Source organism: Typopeltis vanoorti, chromosome 26, assembly GCF_054136105.1.
Source record: "Typopeltis vanoorti isolate ZY-2024b chromosome 26, IOZ_Tvanoo_1.0, whole genome shotgun sequence".
Classification (NCBI taxonomy): Eukaryota; Metazoa; Arthropoda; class Arachnida; order Uropygi; family Thelyphonidae; genus Typopeltis; species Typopeltis vanoorti.
The window spans coordinates 24,618,477-24,636,997 of NC_143574.1; the positions used below are offsets into that span (position 1 = coordinate 24,618,477).

The 18,521-nt window shown below is 36.4% G+C and overlaps 1 protein-coding gene across 3 annotated transcripts in view; it reads left to right on the forward strand.

Moving 5' to 3' along the window:
* The window catches only part of Pbp95 (proximal sequence element A Pbp95), a 353,207-nt gene that overhangs the window by 162,182 nt on the left and 172,504 nt on the right, over nt 1-18,521 (forward strand). For all 3 annotated transcript variants that reach the window (XM_090414954.1, XM_090414955.1, XM_090414956.1), the window contains exon 10: nt 13,315-13,382. In XM_090414954.1, coding sequence (XP_090271080.1) covers nt 13,315-13,382 — 68 coding nt within the window. The remainder of the gene's footprint in view (nt 1-13,314; nt 13,383-18,521) is intronic.

An 18,521-nucleotide genomic window follows, 5' to 3' on the forward strand; every position in this document is an offset into this window, starting at 1 on the left:
AGTTCATAGTGTAAAAATGGAAGAATATACTTCAGAAGACCACCTAGATCTAGCAAATTGTTAGATGCTCTACAGCCTGATTGTTTGCCTAATCTATCATAAAAATAAGAGAAAACTGGATGACTGAATTCATGTAGACCACTCTGTGACTGACCTATATCTTTTAAAACTTGGGTGTTATCAGTATAGTAATTAGATGATGAGAGAGGCTAGCATTCCAGAAAATTTGTTTAAAATAAATACCATGAATACTTACCAGGGAAATGAAAGAAACAAGGCCAGAAATTTCTTGATCATTTAGAGACCTATCACAAAACAGCTCATTCATTTTTTATGATGTGCCACTACTGGTGATGAAACTATCAGAACTATCTTTAGTGCAAATGGTTATAATACAAAAATTATCAGAAAAAATAATCAATAATTATGGCTGTTGTCCTAACCCTCCTCAAGAAGAAATTACCAAAATTTGTATTCCATATGTTAAGGGACTTTTTGAAAAAATAGCAAGATTACTTCGACTGATTAATGTACAAGTTATTTTCCATTCAGTTCACAAACTTAATACATTCCTTATTTCACCAAAAACAATTCTCCTCTATCTTATACTGGAGTTTATAGAATCCCTTGCTCTTGTGGCTTATATTATTGTGGACAAACTGATTGATCTACGCAAATTCACGTGGAAGAACATCAGGAATACATTTCTCTTACAAACCCCAACAAATCCAGTTTAGCAAATTATGCTTTATCTACAAAACACAGAATTCAGTGGAACAAAACCAAAGTGTTACACAAAAGTAACTTTCTTCTAAAAAGACTCTACATCAAAAGCTATGAAGCACATTCACAACCTGAATCTGACCAAAAATGATTGCCTAAAACCTTAATTAAACTAAACCTTAAACCTAACCTAAAAATAATTACAATAAATTGATTTAGTTAGTTAATTTTAAATTATAAAAAAATTAATTACAATTATGGAAGACATAAATGGTGAGAATTTGTTTATATAACTTCAATTTTGAGAAGTTATATAAACAAATTCTCACCATTTATGTCTTCCATAATTGTAATTAATTTTTTTTATAATTTAAAAATAATTAACTAAATCAATTTATTGTAATTATTTTTAAATTATAAAAAAATTAATATAACTAAATTAACTAAATCAGTTTATTATAAAGGGGTGCTTAAGGGTCAAAGCTATATAACTGAGAGGAGACCTCCACATAGCCTTTAAAGGAATGCGGAGAACCGCCTAGGGCTTCTGATCTAATATGCAGTCCTCACCTTGTCGTGGTGCACCCTTTTGGGTATCTACCTGGATACTGAATGAACGTGGATGGGCTAGCAATTTGGGATTTAGCCGACCAAATTCTATTCTTATTTGCTTAAACCAATATAGAAAATGATGGTACATCATGACAAAATTTCATGCCGGCTGGGGCATTGCCTGGTTAAATAAGGTCCCCTTGTTGTTTTCACCAGGGAACTAGAGCGAACAGCCAAAAGTCAGCTACTGGAACAAATCTGAAAACACACCCCAACTTAACATCACCAGAGTTCAAGATCAGTACTTTCAACATAAGAAGCCTGAATGGCAAACAAATGGAGCTAGCCGAGGAATTAGATAAGTACCAGAGCGACATAATAGGGGTGACTGAAACAAAAAAGACAAAAACTGGTGAGATTTTTCTGAGCAATAAATACAAAATGTTATATTCAGGCAATGACAATCAAGGAAAAGAAGGAGTAGCCATAGTATTCAACACTAAATGCGAGGCTAATCTTCTTGAATGGCAGGCAGTCTCAAGTAGAATGATGTGGGCAAATATGGGGAGAATGGGGAACTGAACATGAGACTTATTTGTGCCTATGGTCCCACAGAAGGTTCTATTAAGGTAGAAGTGATGGAATTTTTTGATGCTTTAGAGAAAGCAACTGACACAATGAAAAAGGAAAAATTGGTCCTTGTTGGGGATCTAAATAGCAGAGTAGGAAATGATTGTGAGACATACAAAAATATTTTGGGAAAATTTGGAGAAAAGAGCAAAGCTAATAATAATGGCAAATACCTGTTGGATTTCTGCTCAGAACATGGACTGGTTATTATTAACACCATGTTCCAACAAAAAAATGTGCACAAATTTACATGGAGAGAAGAGACAAAGAATAAGAAAAGTCTCATTGACTCTGTTATTGTTGATAGTGATGTTTTCTTCATGGTGCAGGACACCACAATGTACACAGGATTTGAAATTGGAAGTGATCACTATTAAGTCTTGAGCAGGATAAAATTGAATTTCATATTGAAAAGAATAACATGTAAGAAAGTCTTGAAGCGAATAAAAGTTGAGCAGCTCTCAGATGTGAACTAGACTAAAATACACAAAGATTACTTAAGAAAAAACGAAAGAGTTTGAGAACAGGAACCAAACCTTGGAGATTCAGTGGATAGACTTGAAACAATCCCTGATTGATTCAGCCAGAGAGGCATGTGGTGAGGTTGTCTGCAAGGATAGAAAAATCAGAACTCCATGGTGGACACAGGAAGTTAGAGGCAGTGAAGGAAAAGAAGAACAAGCATATCAAAAGATCTTGGTGAATAATTCAGCTTGTGCTCTTAGAGAATACATAGATAAATGTAAGAAAGGTAAACACTATGTAAAACTAGCTAAACAAAAGTCATGGGAAGACTTTGGCAAGAATATAGAAAATAAATATCAAGAAGGTGGCAAGATATTCTGGAAGTTGTTGAAGAAGCTTAGGAATGGAGGAAAGAGTTCTGTAACAGGAGTTAGAGATGATAAAGGTGACATGAAAACGGGAGAAAAAGATATCCTTGAAGTATAGTGTAATTACTTTGAAAAATTGCTAAATGAAACAAGCAGTGATAGCACAGTGGTAAAAAACACTCAACAGGCATACAGTCTGGAATACATATAAATACTTGAAGTAGAAAAAGCCATCAAAGGCTTGAAATGTGGAAAGGCAGCAGGAGTAGATGATATTCGATCAGAAATGCTGAAGTATGGTGGTATAAAAGTCTTACAGTGGGTTCACTGCCTAGTTCCCAATTCGAATTCCAAACGAATTCCCAATGATTGGAGTAGAGCTCTCATACTACCCATATATATATATATAAAGGGAAATAAAATTGAATGTGAGAATTACAGAGGTATTTCAATACTGAGTGTTCCTGGCAAGATTTATGCAAGTATATTTGAGAAACGGTGAGAAGAATTGTGGAAGAAAAGCTTGGGGAAGAAGAAGCTGGATTCAGGCGAAATAGAGGTTGTCAGGATCATCTTCACTTTATGACAAATAGTTGAAAACACATGGGCATATAACAAAGATCTGTATTTAAGTTTTGTCGATCTGGAAAAGGCATATGACAAGTTGCCAAGAGAGAAGCTATTCAATACGCTACAATAAAGGTGTGGAATTTTCGATTAAGACAGGGTATATGTGGAATTACCATGCTGGCAAGTATGACAAGCTCAGGAGCTTGCTTGGTTCAGTGCCATGCATGTAAAACTGCAAGGGCTGGATGTCGATAGAGCATGGGAAGTGGTCAAGGAGCATTTGCAAGAGGTTATGGCTGATTGTATACCTAGGGTCTGAATAGTAAAACAAGTAGGGGTTAAATGGATGAATAACACCATTAAGCTGCAAAAAAAGAAACAACTGTGGAGGGAATTTAAAGAAAGGGGTGACTTGCAGGCACATGAACTGTATAAAGTCCAGGCCAGAAAGGTAACGAGTGTGGTAAAAAAAGCAAAAGCGGATTATGAAAGGAAACTAGCTATGCAAGCAAAAGAGAATCCCAAACAGTTCTTTCAATATGCTGCAAGCAAGAAAAAAACTGTACACGGCAAAATGATTTTAAGGAATGACAACGGTAAGGATGACACTGAATCAGTCGATATAGTGGAGTTACTGAGTGCCCACTTTGCAAAAGCATATCATCCAGGTGGTGACATTGAAAAAATGAAGGAACCATTAGTTTATACGGGAAGAATAGTGATGAATGAAGTGGAGGTGACTGGTCTATCACAGAACCTTAATGTGAACACATCTGTGGGATTGGATGGTATACCGGCACGGGTCTTGCGGGAAGCGGCTAAGGTATTATCAGTGCCCTTGACCATGTTACTTAATTTGAGTCTCAGGTCTGGTTTAGTCCCAAAGGTGTGGAAAGAAGGGAAAATAGTTTCACTGCACAAAGGAGGATCCAAGACTACGGTTGCAAATTACTGACCAATCAGCATATCAGGAGTCGTTGTCAATGTCTTGGAGAAAGTAGTCAAGGGAAAAATACAGGAATGGATTGATGAAAATGAGATACTGTACAGGGGACAGCATGGCTTTGTGAAGGGTAGATCATGCTTCAGTAACTTGCTCAAGTTTTATAACAAGGTGACGGCTGAACTGGATAAGGGAAATGGGTTTATTTACAGTGATACTGCTGGACCTGGCAAAGGCATTTGACAGGATACCACATGGAATACTAATCCGTAAACTACAACATATGGGAATGGATATAGGGTTGGTGAGATGGATTGGTGGTTGGTTGATGGAGAGATATCAAAGAGTAGTTTATTCAGGAGTAGAGTCCAAAAGACGGCCTGTGACTAGTGGTGTGCCGCAGGGTTCTGTTCTTGGACCACTGCTGTTTAATCTGTTCATTAACGATATAGGGAAGGAACTAAGTGGAACAATTCATTTGTTCGCTGATGATGCAAAGTTGGGTAGGGCAATAGTGAATGCAGAAGTTGTAAATCTTGCAGGATGACTTAGATAGATTGGAGTTCTGGGCTAAGGAGAATGGATGTCAATTTAATGTGACAAAATGTAAGGTTATGCATTTTGGGGTGAAAAGATTAGCAGCAGTATACCACATTGGTGGAACTGTACTCCAAGAGATTGTTGAGGCCAGGGACTTGGGAGTGTTGGTGGATAGGGAGATGAAGTTTAGGGGGCACATTGCAAAAGTAGCTAAATCAGCTCATCAACTCGCTTGGTTGTTGAAAAATACCTTGACGAGCAGAGACAAGCAAGTTATTGTACCTCTGTACCGAGCCTTGATAAGACCTCATCTTGACTACTGTGCCCAGGTTTGGTCACCTCGGTTCCTTCTTGATGGGGAGGAGGTGGAGAGGATCCAGTGGCGTGTGACTAAGATGATAACAGGTCTATGGAATGAACCATATGAGAACAGGTTGAAGATTTGTGGGTTGCAGAAACTAGTTGATAGGCAGAAAAGGGGAGATATGATTGAGACATTCAAATTGCTAAAGGGATTCTATAGGATTAATTCAGAGGATATTTTTGAGATCACGACTGGTGGTGGGAGAACTAGGGGACACCTATGGAAGCTGGGCAAGAGTGTGGTTAGCAGGGGTGTTAGAGCTGGGTTCTTTACTTTCAGAGTGGTAAACGAGTGGAATAAGCTGCCAGAGTCTGTTGTGGTTGCTATGACGGTGAACGAGTTCAAGGCAAGGTATGATAGATACTGTGAGAATGTAATCGCATAGTTGTGTGGACATGATGTTTAGGGCCTTCTTCGATGACTCTAAGGACTTCTGGAGTCGCCCGAAATAATAATAATAATTTGAATTGGATTTTAACGGTATTGATAAGAAAATAACTGCAGGCATAGACTTCTGTGGCTAATTGGTTCAAAATATATATTTTGGTGATTACACCACATTTTTTATTATTCAGTTATACAAAATACTGAAATAATAGTTCCCGACAATTTATTACCAAGTTTCGTAAATCGTAGGATTTACATCTTCAGGGGGTAAATAGTATAACTTAAAGTTTAAACAAGAGAATTAATAAATACAAATCATAACCGTCTGGCTATTCATAAACTCAAATAACAGAATGCAGATATAAAACGTTATTGACGTTGAACAATACTTGATGATGTCACGTGTTCTTGTTCTCATTCATACAATCTGAGCCCAGATTGTGTTAGATTTATTATTAGAGCTGACCACACTTGAAATGAGAATTAAACCTTGATTTTTATTGCATTGGGTTGGGTTTTTTAGCATATTAGCAGCTTCTTTAAATTTTCTTATATAACTGTTGTTTTCTATGTATGACATCGTCAATAACGTTTTATATTTGCATTCTCTTATTTGAGTTTAAGAATAGGCAGACGATTATGATTTGTATTTATTAATTCTCTTGTTTAAACTTTAAGTTATACTATTTACCCCCTGAAGATGTAAATCCTACGATTTATGAAGCTTGTCGGGAACTATTATTTCAGTATTTTGTATAACTGAATAATAAAAAATGTGGTGTAATCACCAAAATATATATTTTGAAGAAAATAACAATTTTTAACTTAAAAACTATTATTTCGCTGGTATTATATCCATCATCTTCAGAGCACACGAACAAAGTTTGTTACAACAGCGAGACAACCACAATCCAATTTAACAGTAGGATTAGTATAAATAATTGCAGCATGCAACACAAGACTAGAGTCCTAATTAGGCGCCATTTAAGTTAAAAAAAAAAAAAAAAACAGTAGTCCGAAGTTTTGAAAAATACTAGTCCAGTTAGCAGTCTTTGAAAGTTTTGAAAAATAGTAGTTCAAAGTTTTGAAAAAAAAAAAAAAAAAATTATTTGGTCTTATGATGACTATCTCCCAAATCTTTGAGAGATAGTCATCCTATAATCCTATAAATCTACCGAATAAATAATTTCATTATTTCTTTGGTAGATTTATACAGCCATACTTGTTGAGGTTTGGAGTATGTTTTAAGGCTTCTTGATTCCAGGAACAACCTCTCTTACTTGTAGAAGCTTCTGTGCGGTACTTTTGTTTTTTCCCAATTGATCCTGTGTGCAGGGGTATCCAAAGCATGGTCTGCCAGACCCAACTTGCCATAGCAGGGGTGGGGAACCTTTTTAGTATCAAGGGCGAAAATTGATAATTTAAAAACTTCCGGGGGTTACTGGAAAATTTTAACTCTTATATATAGTGTATGTAGTGTGCTGATGTAATATGTGTACATCAGCAAAGGGGAAAATTGAAATAGACTCGCGGGCGAGGGGTTTCCTCCCCCCTGTGCCATAGCAAAAGTGCCGGATATATTTTTTGTGTTCACTGAAGCAGATGTCCACAGTTCTTCCTGTCTGTCCATAGTAATCTCGATGACATGAACAGGGCACTTCATAGACTCTTGGATGTGATAAAGGAGTGAATCTGTCCTTAGGTGAACAGATGAGAGTTGCCAATTTCACAAAAGGTTTAAATACAGTGCATAGTTGGTGTTTGTTAAGCACCCTAGATATCTTTTCAGATGTGCCTTTAATGTATGGGGTGATAGTTTTGTTGTAGTCTTCTGTGGTAGATAGTGTGAGGGGGGGGATTTTTGGGTAGCATTTAGTATTTTATCTATCTTATGGGGGTTAGCCATTGGTCAGGAAGATGTGACGCAGGTGAAAAAGTTCAGCAATGAGAAAAACGTCATTGGAACGAATTGCTCTAGCTCTGTAGGTTAGTGTTTTTAAGATGCCATATTGTTGAGAAGGGTGATGGTGTGATTGTTTGTGTAAATATCTCCCTGTATGTGTGTGTTTTCTATAAACTGAGAATGATAAGGAACCTTCTGGAAGATGTGTGATCAGTGTGTCCAGGTAAGGGCAGGCAGTCATTGGATTTTAGGGTGCTAGCTATTTAGATGCACTAAAAATGTATTCAGCGTGTCTGGGCCATGTGGCCAAATAGCAAGCACATCATCAACATAGTGTTGCCAGAGACTAGGTTTGAGAGAGGCTGTGTTGATAGCTAACTTTTCCAGATGTTCTATGTAGAAGTTGGCTAGGGGGGGGGGGGAAGAAAGGGGGAATCCCATAGCTGTCCCATCTAATTGTTTGTATATTTTCCCTTTCCATGTAAAATAACCTACCTGTACTGTGAATTTAAATATCTGAAATATATCATGGGGAAATTGTGAATTTAGTAAGTTAAGTGTTTCAGTGAATGGTACATTAGTGAATAATGAGGTGATATCAAACTCACCATTAGGTGTGAACTATTTAAGGTGTGGTTTTCTAAAATACTTTTTAGATGGGTAAAATTTTTAACAAAAGAGGGAGAATTGTTTGTGCAAGTGGTTTGGCTAAATGTTTAGCTAAACTAATTTATATGTCGGACTGTTTATACTATCTACAATAGGGCGTAAAGGTGTACCTTCTTTGTGAATTTTTGGAGCATCATATATCCTGGGTGTTTTAACGTGAAAGGGTTTGAGTTCGTTGACAATTATGTGTGATGAACACATAAGCCTTTCCACACGGTTATCATTAAATTAATTTGTACTGATTTTCATTGACCTATCCCATTCTGATCATCAAAAATGTATAATATTATTATAAGTACTTACGAGTGAATGCAGACTCTTTCTCCTGTGCGCTAGTAGGCTGGTGCAACAACATGGCAGTATGACAAATGTCATTATGGTGTTTGTGATGCAACAGATAGTGAGCATCACAAACACCTTCAATAAGAGATTTTTTAATACCAAAATTAAATAAAGTCCCTTGTCTCATATTCGTATTAAAATTTTAAATCTTCAGGCCTATTACTTTTAAAAAATCACAGCACTACAGTTTCGAAACTTTCACCCTACAATATGAACTTGCGAAGAAAGTATTCAGTATTACTAGATTTGAGAACCGGATACAGACTACCTTCATCTTCAATTTTGGTGGAAAATTTTCTTTATACTTCCTTGCTGATTGTCACTAACATTTGCAACTCAGATGTTATTTCTTTCAGTTTTGAGTACAGAAGATACGCTGTCCATTGTTGTAATCAGCTAGAAGGCAATTTTTATGATCGGTCATAAACAGCAATATTCTCTTTCCCGATTATTGAAAGATTTTGATGTGTGAAAATTAATGATAATTCATGAATATTTCCATATTTAAAAATATGCTGCTTGGTCACTGACATTTGCTGCACAGATCATTTCCTTCAGTTTTGAGAACAGAGGATACACTGCCCATTGTTATAATCCCGCTTGCAGGCAATTTTTATGACCAGTCATAAACAGCGTTATTCCCTTTCCCAAATGTTGAAAGGTTTCGATGTGTGAAAATTAATGATAATTCATGAATACTTCCACGTTTAAAAATACATGGCTTGGTCACTAACATTTGCTTCACAGATGTTATTAGGCATTCTAGGTCTAAGCTTTTCGACATATTCACAAATATTATTCTCCTCAGAATATTTCCACTATAAAATATTTATTCATGAAAAATGCTTAGAAAACTAAAATGACAAATTCCAGGAGAACTTCTCGCAGAACGCTTATTCACCTTCCTCGGAACATCTGTGTTCCACGGAACACCATTTAGGAAACCCTACTCTAGAACATGATACTGGGCAGTATGACAAATGTCATTATGGTGTCAGATATCTAACATTGATGCTGTTGATGTAAACTACATGTCTGTCTAATGGTTATAGCAATAGCTTTATGCAAAAAAGCTATGGTTAGTTACAGAGCTTGTATTACCCACTAGTATATCAGACTACTAATTCCTACCTGTATCAAAATAGCTGATGTGCATTTCAGAAATTGGTTCCTTCCTAGATTCTGCCAAGAATAAGTTCTCCTCTGTCTCATATCGCTATTTATTAAGCCCATGTTCTTGTGGCCATACAGTGAGTCAGATGATAGATTAGAATCTATTCATACTGATGAATAAATTCTAAATTTTTGCATTTCAGAAATTGGTTTCCTTCCTAGATTCTGCCAAGAAAAAGTTCTCCTCTATCTCATGTTGCTATTTATCAAGTACATGTTCTTGTGGATTTACAGCAGATCAGATGAATGATTAGAATATATTCATATCGATGAATAGATTCTAATCACCAAAATATATATCCCTCCATGTGGGGCACCTGTTTATGGTGCAGGAGACTTCCCAGTGATGGTACTGGTCCTTTTCATTTTTTATCTTTATTTATTCTTTCTTTCATTATTCTTTGCTCTTCTTCTCCCGAGTCTCTTATTGTTATTTTCCACACTACAATCACTGTGATCCAATGCCCTGCCAACTTATTTGCTGTATGGTGTGACATGTGGGCATCCGGAAAGTGTGTGGTGGTGGGGGGAATCCTGTAGGTCTAGCACTGCTTTGGCCTCTGCTTTAGTAGTAGGGCATCTTGACTGCCTCTTATATCCTGAACAATTTGCACTGTTTCAAAATGCCAGAAGTATGGTCATGTTCAGACCAGCAAAGATTTGAAACCTGTGCTCCGCGCAACAGTAAAGTCCATGAAAATAAAGATTGCAAAACACCCAAATGCACTAATTGTGAGAGAGATCATCTAGCATACTTCAGAGCTTGCGAAAAGTGAAAGGGGAAAATAAAGATCCACGAGAACAAAACTGAGGAAAGCATATCAGGAGGCAAAGCTGAAGGCATGATGACACATATGATGGAAACTCTGATATTTTGGTTTCCTAAGCCACTTCTGTGTCAATCCACATAAATCTGAGTCTTTCTCTTCCCATCCTGGCAAAAAACATCTTTTTTTTTTCTTTTCTTTTTATCAGGATGGGAGGAGAAAGCTTTCCTGACCAAACTACCTGAGATTAGCACTGCTAACACATTCCTGAATGCAAACGGTATCATGCTCTTTTCCTAATATCTTTCTTTTTTATATGATACTGCCATAGTAGCCATCTGTTCACTCTGTAATCTTTCCCAGAACTCTCATATTTGGAGACTCCAGTCTTTGATTAATGTTTTATTTCTAATCCAGTTCTCCGATCCGTAATGAACTTCCTTTTTTTTTACAGCTAGTTTAGTGTTTTTTTAAATACAGTCATATATTTGGCAAAATGCACCATTCCTTTCACTCATTGAAATAGAGTGGTCCACAAAAGCTGTTTTTTTGGAAGGAAGGCTGTATAGAGATAACTGTTACCTCTACTTATTGGCCCAATCTTAACAAACATTTGGTCTTCATATATTCCTTAAAAAAATTGTTTTGCTAAATGTGCGACACCATTTTCATGAGTAGACAACTATACTAACTCTTAGAAAATTAATTTCTTTTTTATTGGAGTTTATCTGTTTATTGGATAGTTGGGTCCACTCCACTCTGCTTTATCATCCTTATCATGCACTGCCTTTCTTGTTATTAATTTTTGTTTTGTTAATCACTTATATAATTATTTCATCATTTAGCTATTTGTTTTTTTATGGTAATATCACATATGTGAGATTGTTAAGTACATATTACATTAATACCATGGATGGACAGAAAGTTGAAGAATAGGTTTGCTGAACAGTGTAGACTGAAGATGATCATACAAGTAGAAAGGCTTATGTGTTGGCAGTACGTGTTAGTTTATTTTAATGGTATTGATTACAACAGAAAGATAAGAAAATAATTAATATTTATTAACTTATTGGGTGATATTTCACTGGCATTATATCCATCACCTTTGGAACACAAGAACAGTTTGCCACAGTACACGAAACAACAGCAGTTTCGTATAATAGCAGAACTAGTTCAAAAAAATTGTAATGGATAACACAAGGAACTAAAGTCCTAATTAATGCCATCTCTTGTTGGAAAAGAAAGAAACAAGTGTTAATTAGATTTTAAAATGATTGTCTCCCATATTTTTGGTAATTTTCTACAGCTATGCTTGTTGAGGTTTAGAGTATGTTTTAAAGCTGCTGCTGCTGATTCCAAAAACAAACTCTCTGACTTATAATGACTTCTGTGTAATACTTTGGTTTTATTCCATTTGATCCTGTGTGAAGGGGTAGCCAAGGCATGGTCTGCTAGACCCAACTTGCCATAATGGTAGTGCCAAATGTATTTTTTATGTTCATCAAGTCAGATGTCAACAGTTCTTGTCTGTCCATAGTAAGCCAGGTCATAAGAATATGGCACTTCATAAACTCCTGGATGTGTTAAATAAGAGAGTTTGTTCTTAGGTGAATGGATGAGAGTTGCCAATTTGATATATGGTTTAAAAACGGTGAATAACTGAAATTTATTAAGAACTATATCTTTTCAGATGTGCCTTGAATGTATGGGATGGTAACAGTTTTGCTATAGTCTTGTGTCATAGGTAATGGAGGGAATTTCCAGAGAGCATTTATTTTTTAATCCTATGAAGATCATAGCCATTGGATAAGAAAATGACACAAGTGAGTGAGTTCACTGGTAAGAGTATTCTGATTGGAACAGATAGCTCTGTGAGTTTGTAGTTTTAGGATACCATACCATTGAGCTGGATGAAATCCTCTCCATTGCCTATCACTAGTGATAGGCAGTGGAGGGGATTTGCCTTGTGTCCTGGCTTACAGCAGACAGACAGGAAGGACTGTTGTCATCTGCCTTGGAGAACATAAAATATTGTATAAAACTATCATTATAGCAAGTCAGGACACAAGATCAAATGGAAGAATACAAAAGTGCTACACAGAAGTCAGAGAGATTGTTTTTGGAATCAGCAGCAGCAGTTTTAAAACATACTCCAAACCTCAACAAGTATTGCTGTATAAATTTACCAAAAATCTGGAAGTCAGTCATTTTAAGATCTAATTAATACTTGTTCTCTCTTTTTCCAACAATAGATGGCACTAACTAGGACTTTAGTTCGTTGTGTTGTCCGTTACAATTTTTTTAAAAAATTAGTCCCACTGTTATATCAATTTATTATTGTTTCGTGCACTGTGACCAACTGTTTTTGTGCTCTGAAGATTCTGGATATAATAGCAGTGAAATATCAGCTAATAAGTTAATAAATATTAATTATTTTCCTATCATTCTGTGTTGTAATCAGTACCATCAAAATAAACTACCATGAGAATGATCATGACCCAATGGCTGAAAATTTTATATAAGAAGTTATTGGTTTCACATATAGGTAATCCGTTTTCTCTATCCTTAATGTATGTTAATTGAAATGCAGTTGAACTCATATATGAATTTTTTTTTTTTTTTTAAAGAGAGACATTAAAGTTGTTGATTGGACTCCTTTTAAAATCATAATTGTGCTTGCCTGCCTGTTATACCATCCCTTAAGTACATCCCTTACAGCTATATATTAAAAGATGATAAAATAATTACAAAAATGTTGAACTATTATAGGGGTCTTAGACCTTAAAATCCTAACCTAAATAAATTAGTTTGCTTGTATTTTATGTCCTGTGAGGTTCTCAGATTTAGTTTATCTTTAACAATGTTTATTTTTGTTTCTTTTAAAAAGTAAGAATTCATTTTGAATATTTTTATAATAGAGTAGCAGAACAGCTCTCCAGTGCCTTGAAAAGTTTCAGACTGAATTAAATGATATGTTGCTGAAAGGGTAAGAGCATGCAATTTTTATTTCTTTCCCAGTTATTTTATTGCTTTTGTTTGTCAGTACATTATTTTAATAAAATACATTTATATAGTAATGAAATATGAGCATACATACCTAATTATGGATGCCGTACGTGATTCTTGTCAACATATAGGCATGTATCAATATATTATTATTATTATTACACCACCATGGAGTCTGCAGACTCATTGTGGGAGGTTCATCCAGCTGACAACATATTTATCATACCCAATCTTAAAATTCTTAACATTAACAACATATTCTGATAATGTGTTCCATTCACTGACAATTCTCCATGTAAAAAATCTACTCCTCACACCCCTCTTCATTACACTTTTACATAACTTCAAAGGATGTCCTCTGGTTCTCCTCCTCTTGCCTTCTACTCTTTTTATAATCCTCTGGATTAATCTGATAAAATCCTGTCACTAACTTAAACACCTCTCTCATATCAGCTCTTTTCCAACTACCGAACTTTGCAATCCATATTTCTTCAACCTCCCTCGATAGCTACATTCATGGACATTAGCCCTCTTTCCCGCTCTTTCTTATCTCAGAAATTTTTGTGATTTTATATACTTATTTAGCATATGGCTAAAAATACAATAAATTAATGAACAAAACTATATACAGATTGACAGTTCAGTTAACTAATCAATGGCACTCTATCTAGGAGTAAATGCAAGTTCCTGAGGCCTCCAGGGAAGGAGTGTATGGAGCAGTCATCAGTGATATGATGTATAGTCTGCACAACACCAAACATGCAAAAATGGTGACTGTGAAAATTCTTGGCGATATAATAACTGGACACAGTGGACTTGTCCAGTCCTAAATCTATCTGTTTAGTTGGCTCTAGAGGTCTCAAGATAGATTCTGAAGGTTTGGTAGTTGGATCTGTAATTAGGTACTGGTTTGTAGTTCATTCCAGTCTTTGCCAATCCCCAGGATTGGCAAAGACTCGAATGAACTACAAACATCATCTGGTATTTCCACAAGCTAGATGGGAGATCTGGATGTAATGTGGTGAGCTAGAGAGATTTAATTAGTGATTTATTTATTTCTCTGATGGTAGCTTCTTTTCTTATGAAGAATGGAAAAGTGATGTGTGTGTGTGGGGGGGGATGTAACTTTGGGAGTGGAGTGAATCTTAAGGTATGAGAGATGGTTTTCATCGTTACGTTAAGATGGGTGTCAGCAAGAATCATAGTGACGTAGGCTCCAAACTAGTGAACAATACTTTACCATTATAAGACCATAGCCAGGGTTGCTGTCTGAGTCAAGAATTACAACCACAGGTTGTGCTTAAGCTTGTTTATGATGATGATGCTCTTGGCAGATAACTTTAACTTAGTTTTTTCCAGATGTTTTTGGTATGTCAGACTACAGTCAAGTGTGATACCAAGATAACAAGGGTTACTTTCATGGATTAGAGTCCTTTTGCAGAAGTTTATTTTTAGTTTTCTATGAGTCTCATGATTATTTAGGTAGAAAGCTGAAACAGTAGTTTTGCTGAAGTTAGAAGATAGTCCTGAGCTTTCAAAGTAATAGTGCAGTGAACTCAGATCTTTCTCAGTGGAGTACCTTGTAAGTACTGTCTTGGTTGGCTATTGCTATGTCATCAGAATAGATAAACTTTCAACTAGTTGTTGGAGGAATGTTGCTTATGTACAGGTTGAATAGCGCTGGTGTGAGGAGAGGACTGATTCTTGCAGCAATACATCCTTCGGGATAAATGTTCTTGTTCTTTGTGAATTCAGATGAACCTTTATTTTCTTATTGGAGAGTATTTGCTCTACTAATTTTAGAATTTTTTGGTGCTTGATTAGTTTGGCTATTTTATACAGTAAACATTTCTTCCATACAGTGTCATAAGCTGATTTATCTCTATGAATGCGGTACCCATTATTAAACCTTTTCAGTATCCAGCTACTATGGGTAGAAAGTATTTTTAACTTGGGTATAATTATGTTAAAGATACCAAGCAATTTTAAACTTGGTTTAACTCCATTTTTCCCAAGTGAGCAAACAGACAAAATGTTAAGTTTGCACCTGCAATTGATGCAAGACTAGCTGATCCCACAGGTAGCGCAAGACCAAGGCAACTCGTGGTAAAGGTGGAGCAAGTTCTGATCACTAATCTTAATATTTACTCTTAATGCCAAAACACATCTCCAAGAAGGGAATGTATGATGTTTTGTATTAAAGGCAAGGGGCCGCTACCCAGACCGGTTTCGACCTTTATTGAGGTCTCATCAGTGGGAGCCAGGCTAGAAATACCAAGATTTAGTAATGCAGAGCTTGTAAGTATTTTACCAAAACGAGTTACCATAAGGTGTTTTAACCTTATTAAATAAAAATCTCAGGAGGAGATCTAGATGTAGAAAGTATTTTTAACTTGGGTATAATTATGTTAAAGATACCAAGCAATTTTAAACTTGGTTTAACTCCATTTTTCCCAAGTGAGCAAACAGACGAAATGTCAAGGCGCAAACTTTTAAGAGATACTTGTGCTGTGAGAGAGTTTCTTCAAATTAACACAAATAGCATATTTTAGTCCAAAATTGTAGTACATCAAAAATCTGCCATCATGTAAGTTCACAGCAATTAGAAAACAATATCACCTTAATAAATACTCTTTAAAACTTGTTTTCGGTTCCCCAATAGCAAAAATAAGAGAATACATAGAATAATTCATTAGGGAGAATACTTAGAACATTAATTTGCAGCATAGAGTGAAGAAATGAAAAAGTGAGCATAAATGTAATGTAAAATAAACATTATTATCATTATTATTCAGAACAGTCATGGGCTACTCTAAGGAGTCCTTAGACTCATCGAGGGAGGCCCTAAATATCATGTCAAGAACTATCCAACATTTGCACAGTATCTATCATACTTTGCTTTGAACTCATTCATAGTCATGGCACCCACAACAGACTAGCAACCTACTCCAATCATTCACCACTCTCCAAGCAAAAAAACCTGGTTCTAACAGCCTTGCTAACTACACTCTTTCTCAGTTTCCATGGATGGCTCCTAGTTCTCCCACCACCACCACCACCACACCTGTTATGAAAAATTTCTTCTGAATTAATCTTGTAAAAATTCCTCAGTAATTTGTATGTCTCAATCATTTCATCTCTTTACTGCCTATCAACCAGTTTCTGTAACCCACAAATCTTCAACCTGTTCTCATAAGGTTCATTTCATAGACCTGATACCATCTTGGTCACTTGCCTCTGGATCCTCTCCACCTCATCACCAAGAAACTTTGGCACCGAGATCTGCACACAGTAGTCAAGATGAGGTCTTATCAAGGCTCGACAAAGAGGAACAATAACCTGCTTGTCTCTGCTCTTCAAAGCATTCTTCAGTAACCAGGTAATCTGTTGAGCTGCTTTAGCCGTTTTGCTATGTGCCCCTAAACTTTAACTCCCTACCAACTAAACCTTTATGCAATGGAACTATTTTCCCCAAGTCTCTGGCTTTTTCAATTTCCTGGAGTACAGTTGCAAAATGTGGTATACAGCTGGTAATCTTCTCATCCCAAAATGCATAACCTTACATTTTGTCACATTAAACTGACATCTATTCTTTGCCCGATCTGTCAATCTAGCAAAATTTCGACATTATCTGTATTAACTATTGCTCTACTCAACTTTGCATCATTGGCAAATAACTGAACAGGTTTTCTCAGATCCTTTCCTATATCATTAATGTACCAATTGAACAGTAGCAGTGCTAGAACAGAACCCTGAGTCAGGGTGCTAGTCACAGGGCTTCTTTTTTACTCTACTCCCGAATAAACTACCTGATATCTCTCCATCAACCGCCTCCTATCCATCTCACCAACCCTATATCCATCCTCATGCGCTGCAATTTACTGTGATATCCTGTCAAAGGGCTTTGCAAAGTCCAGTATCACTGTAAACCCATTACCTTTATCTAACTCAGCTGTCACTGTATTATAAGACTTGAGCAAGTTACTGAGGCATGACCTACCCTTCACCAAACCACGCTGCCCCCCCCCCCCCCCCATACGGCATCCCATTTCCATCTACCCATCACTGTATTTTGCTCTTGACCAACTTCTCCAATTCTTTGACAACAGCTCCTGATATGCTGATCGGTAGTAATTTGCTACATCAGTTTTGAATCCTCCTTTATACAATGGAACTAACCCAAAGGGGGTGCTGAAACTTAGATTAAACAATATGATCAAAGGCACTGACAATCCTCCTCTCGTTGCTTCACATAAAACTCGTGCTGGTATACCATCCAATTCCACAGCTGTATTCACATTAAGGTTCTGTAACATGTTATGCATCTCCATTTTATTACCTCAGTTCTCACATAAGCCATTGGTTTTCTTGTTCCTACAATATCACCACCTGTATGATATACTCTTGCATAATGTTCACTTAGTAATTCTACTATTTTGACTGATTCAGTTTTCTCCCTACCATCAGCATTCATTAAAATCATTCTGTCATATACATTCTTTCTTTTACTTGCAGCATATTGAAAGAACTGTTTTGGATATCTTTAGCCTGCATATTGCTAACCTCCTTTTATACTCTGCTTTTGCATTTCTTACCACTCTGTTTTCCCTTCTGGCTGCCTTGTGCTGTTCATGTGCCTGCTGGTCACATTTCTCCTTAAATCCCCTCCATAATTGTTTCTTTTTTCTGCAGCTCCAATTTAATGATGATATTCATTCATTTAACTCCTGCTTGATTTCCTCTCCTGACTCTAGGTATGCAGTCTGTCATTACCTCCCTCAAACACTCTTTTACTGCTTTTGATGCACTATCAACATCCAGCCTTAGCAGTTTTACATTCCATGGCACCAATCCAAGCAATCTCTTAAGCTTGTCATACTTACCAGTCTTGTATTTACACATATACTTCATCTTAACTGAAAATTCCACACATTTGGCCACCTCCCAGATCAAGACCACATGATCACTCAGACCCGTTGGTGGCAACGTGGTCATATTCATTATAGACAAATTCTTAGATGTAATTACTAGATCGAGCTTTCTTGAAACCCTGCTATATTCCATCACATGCTGTTTCAGGTAAGTACCCCTAGTAACTGCATAAATTGAGCCTCCATAG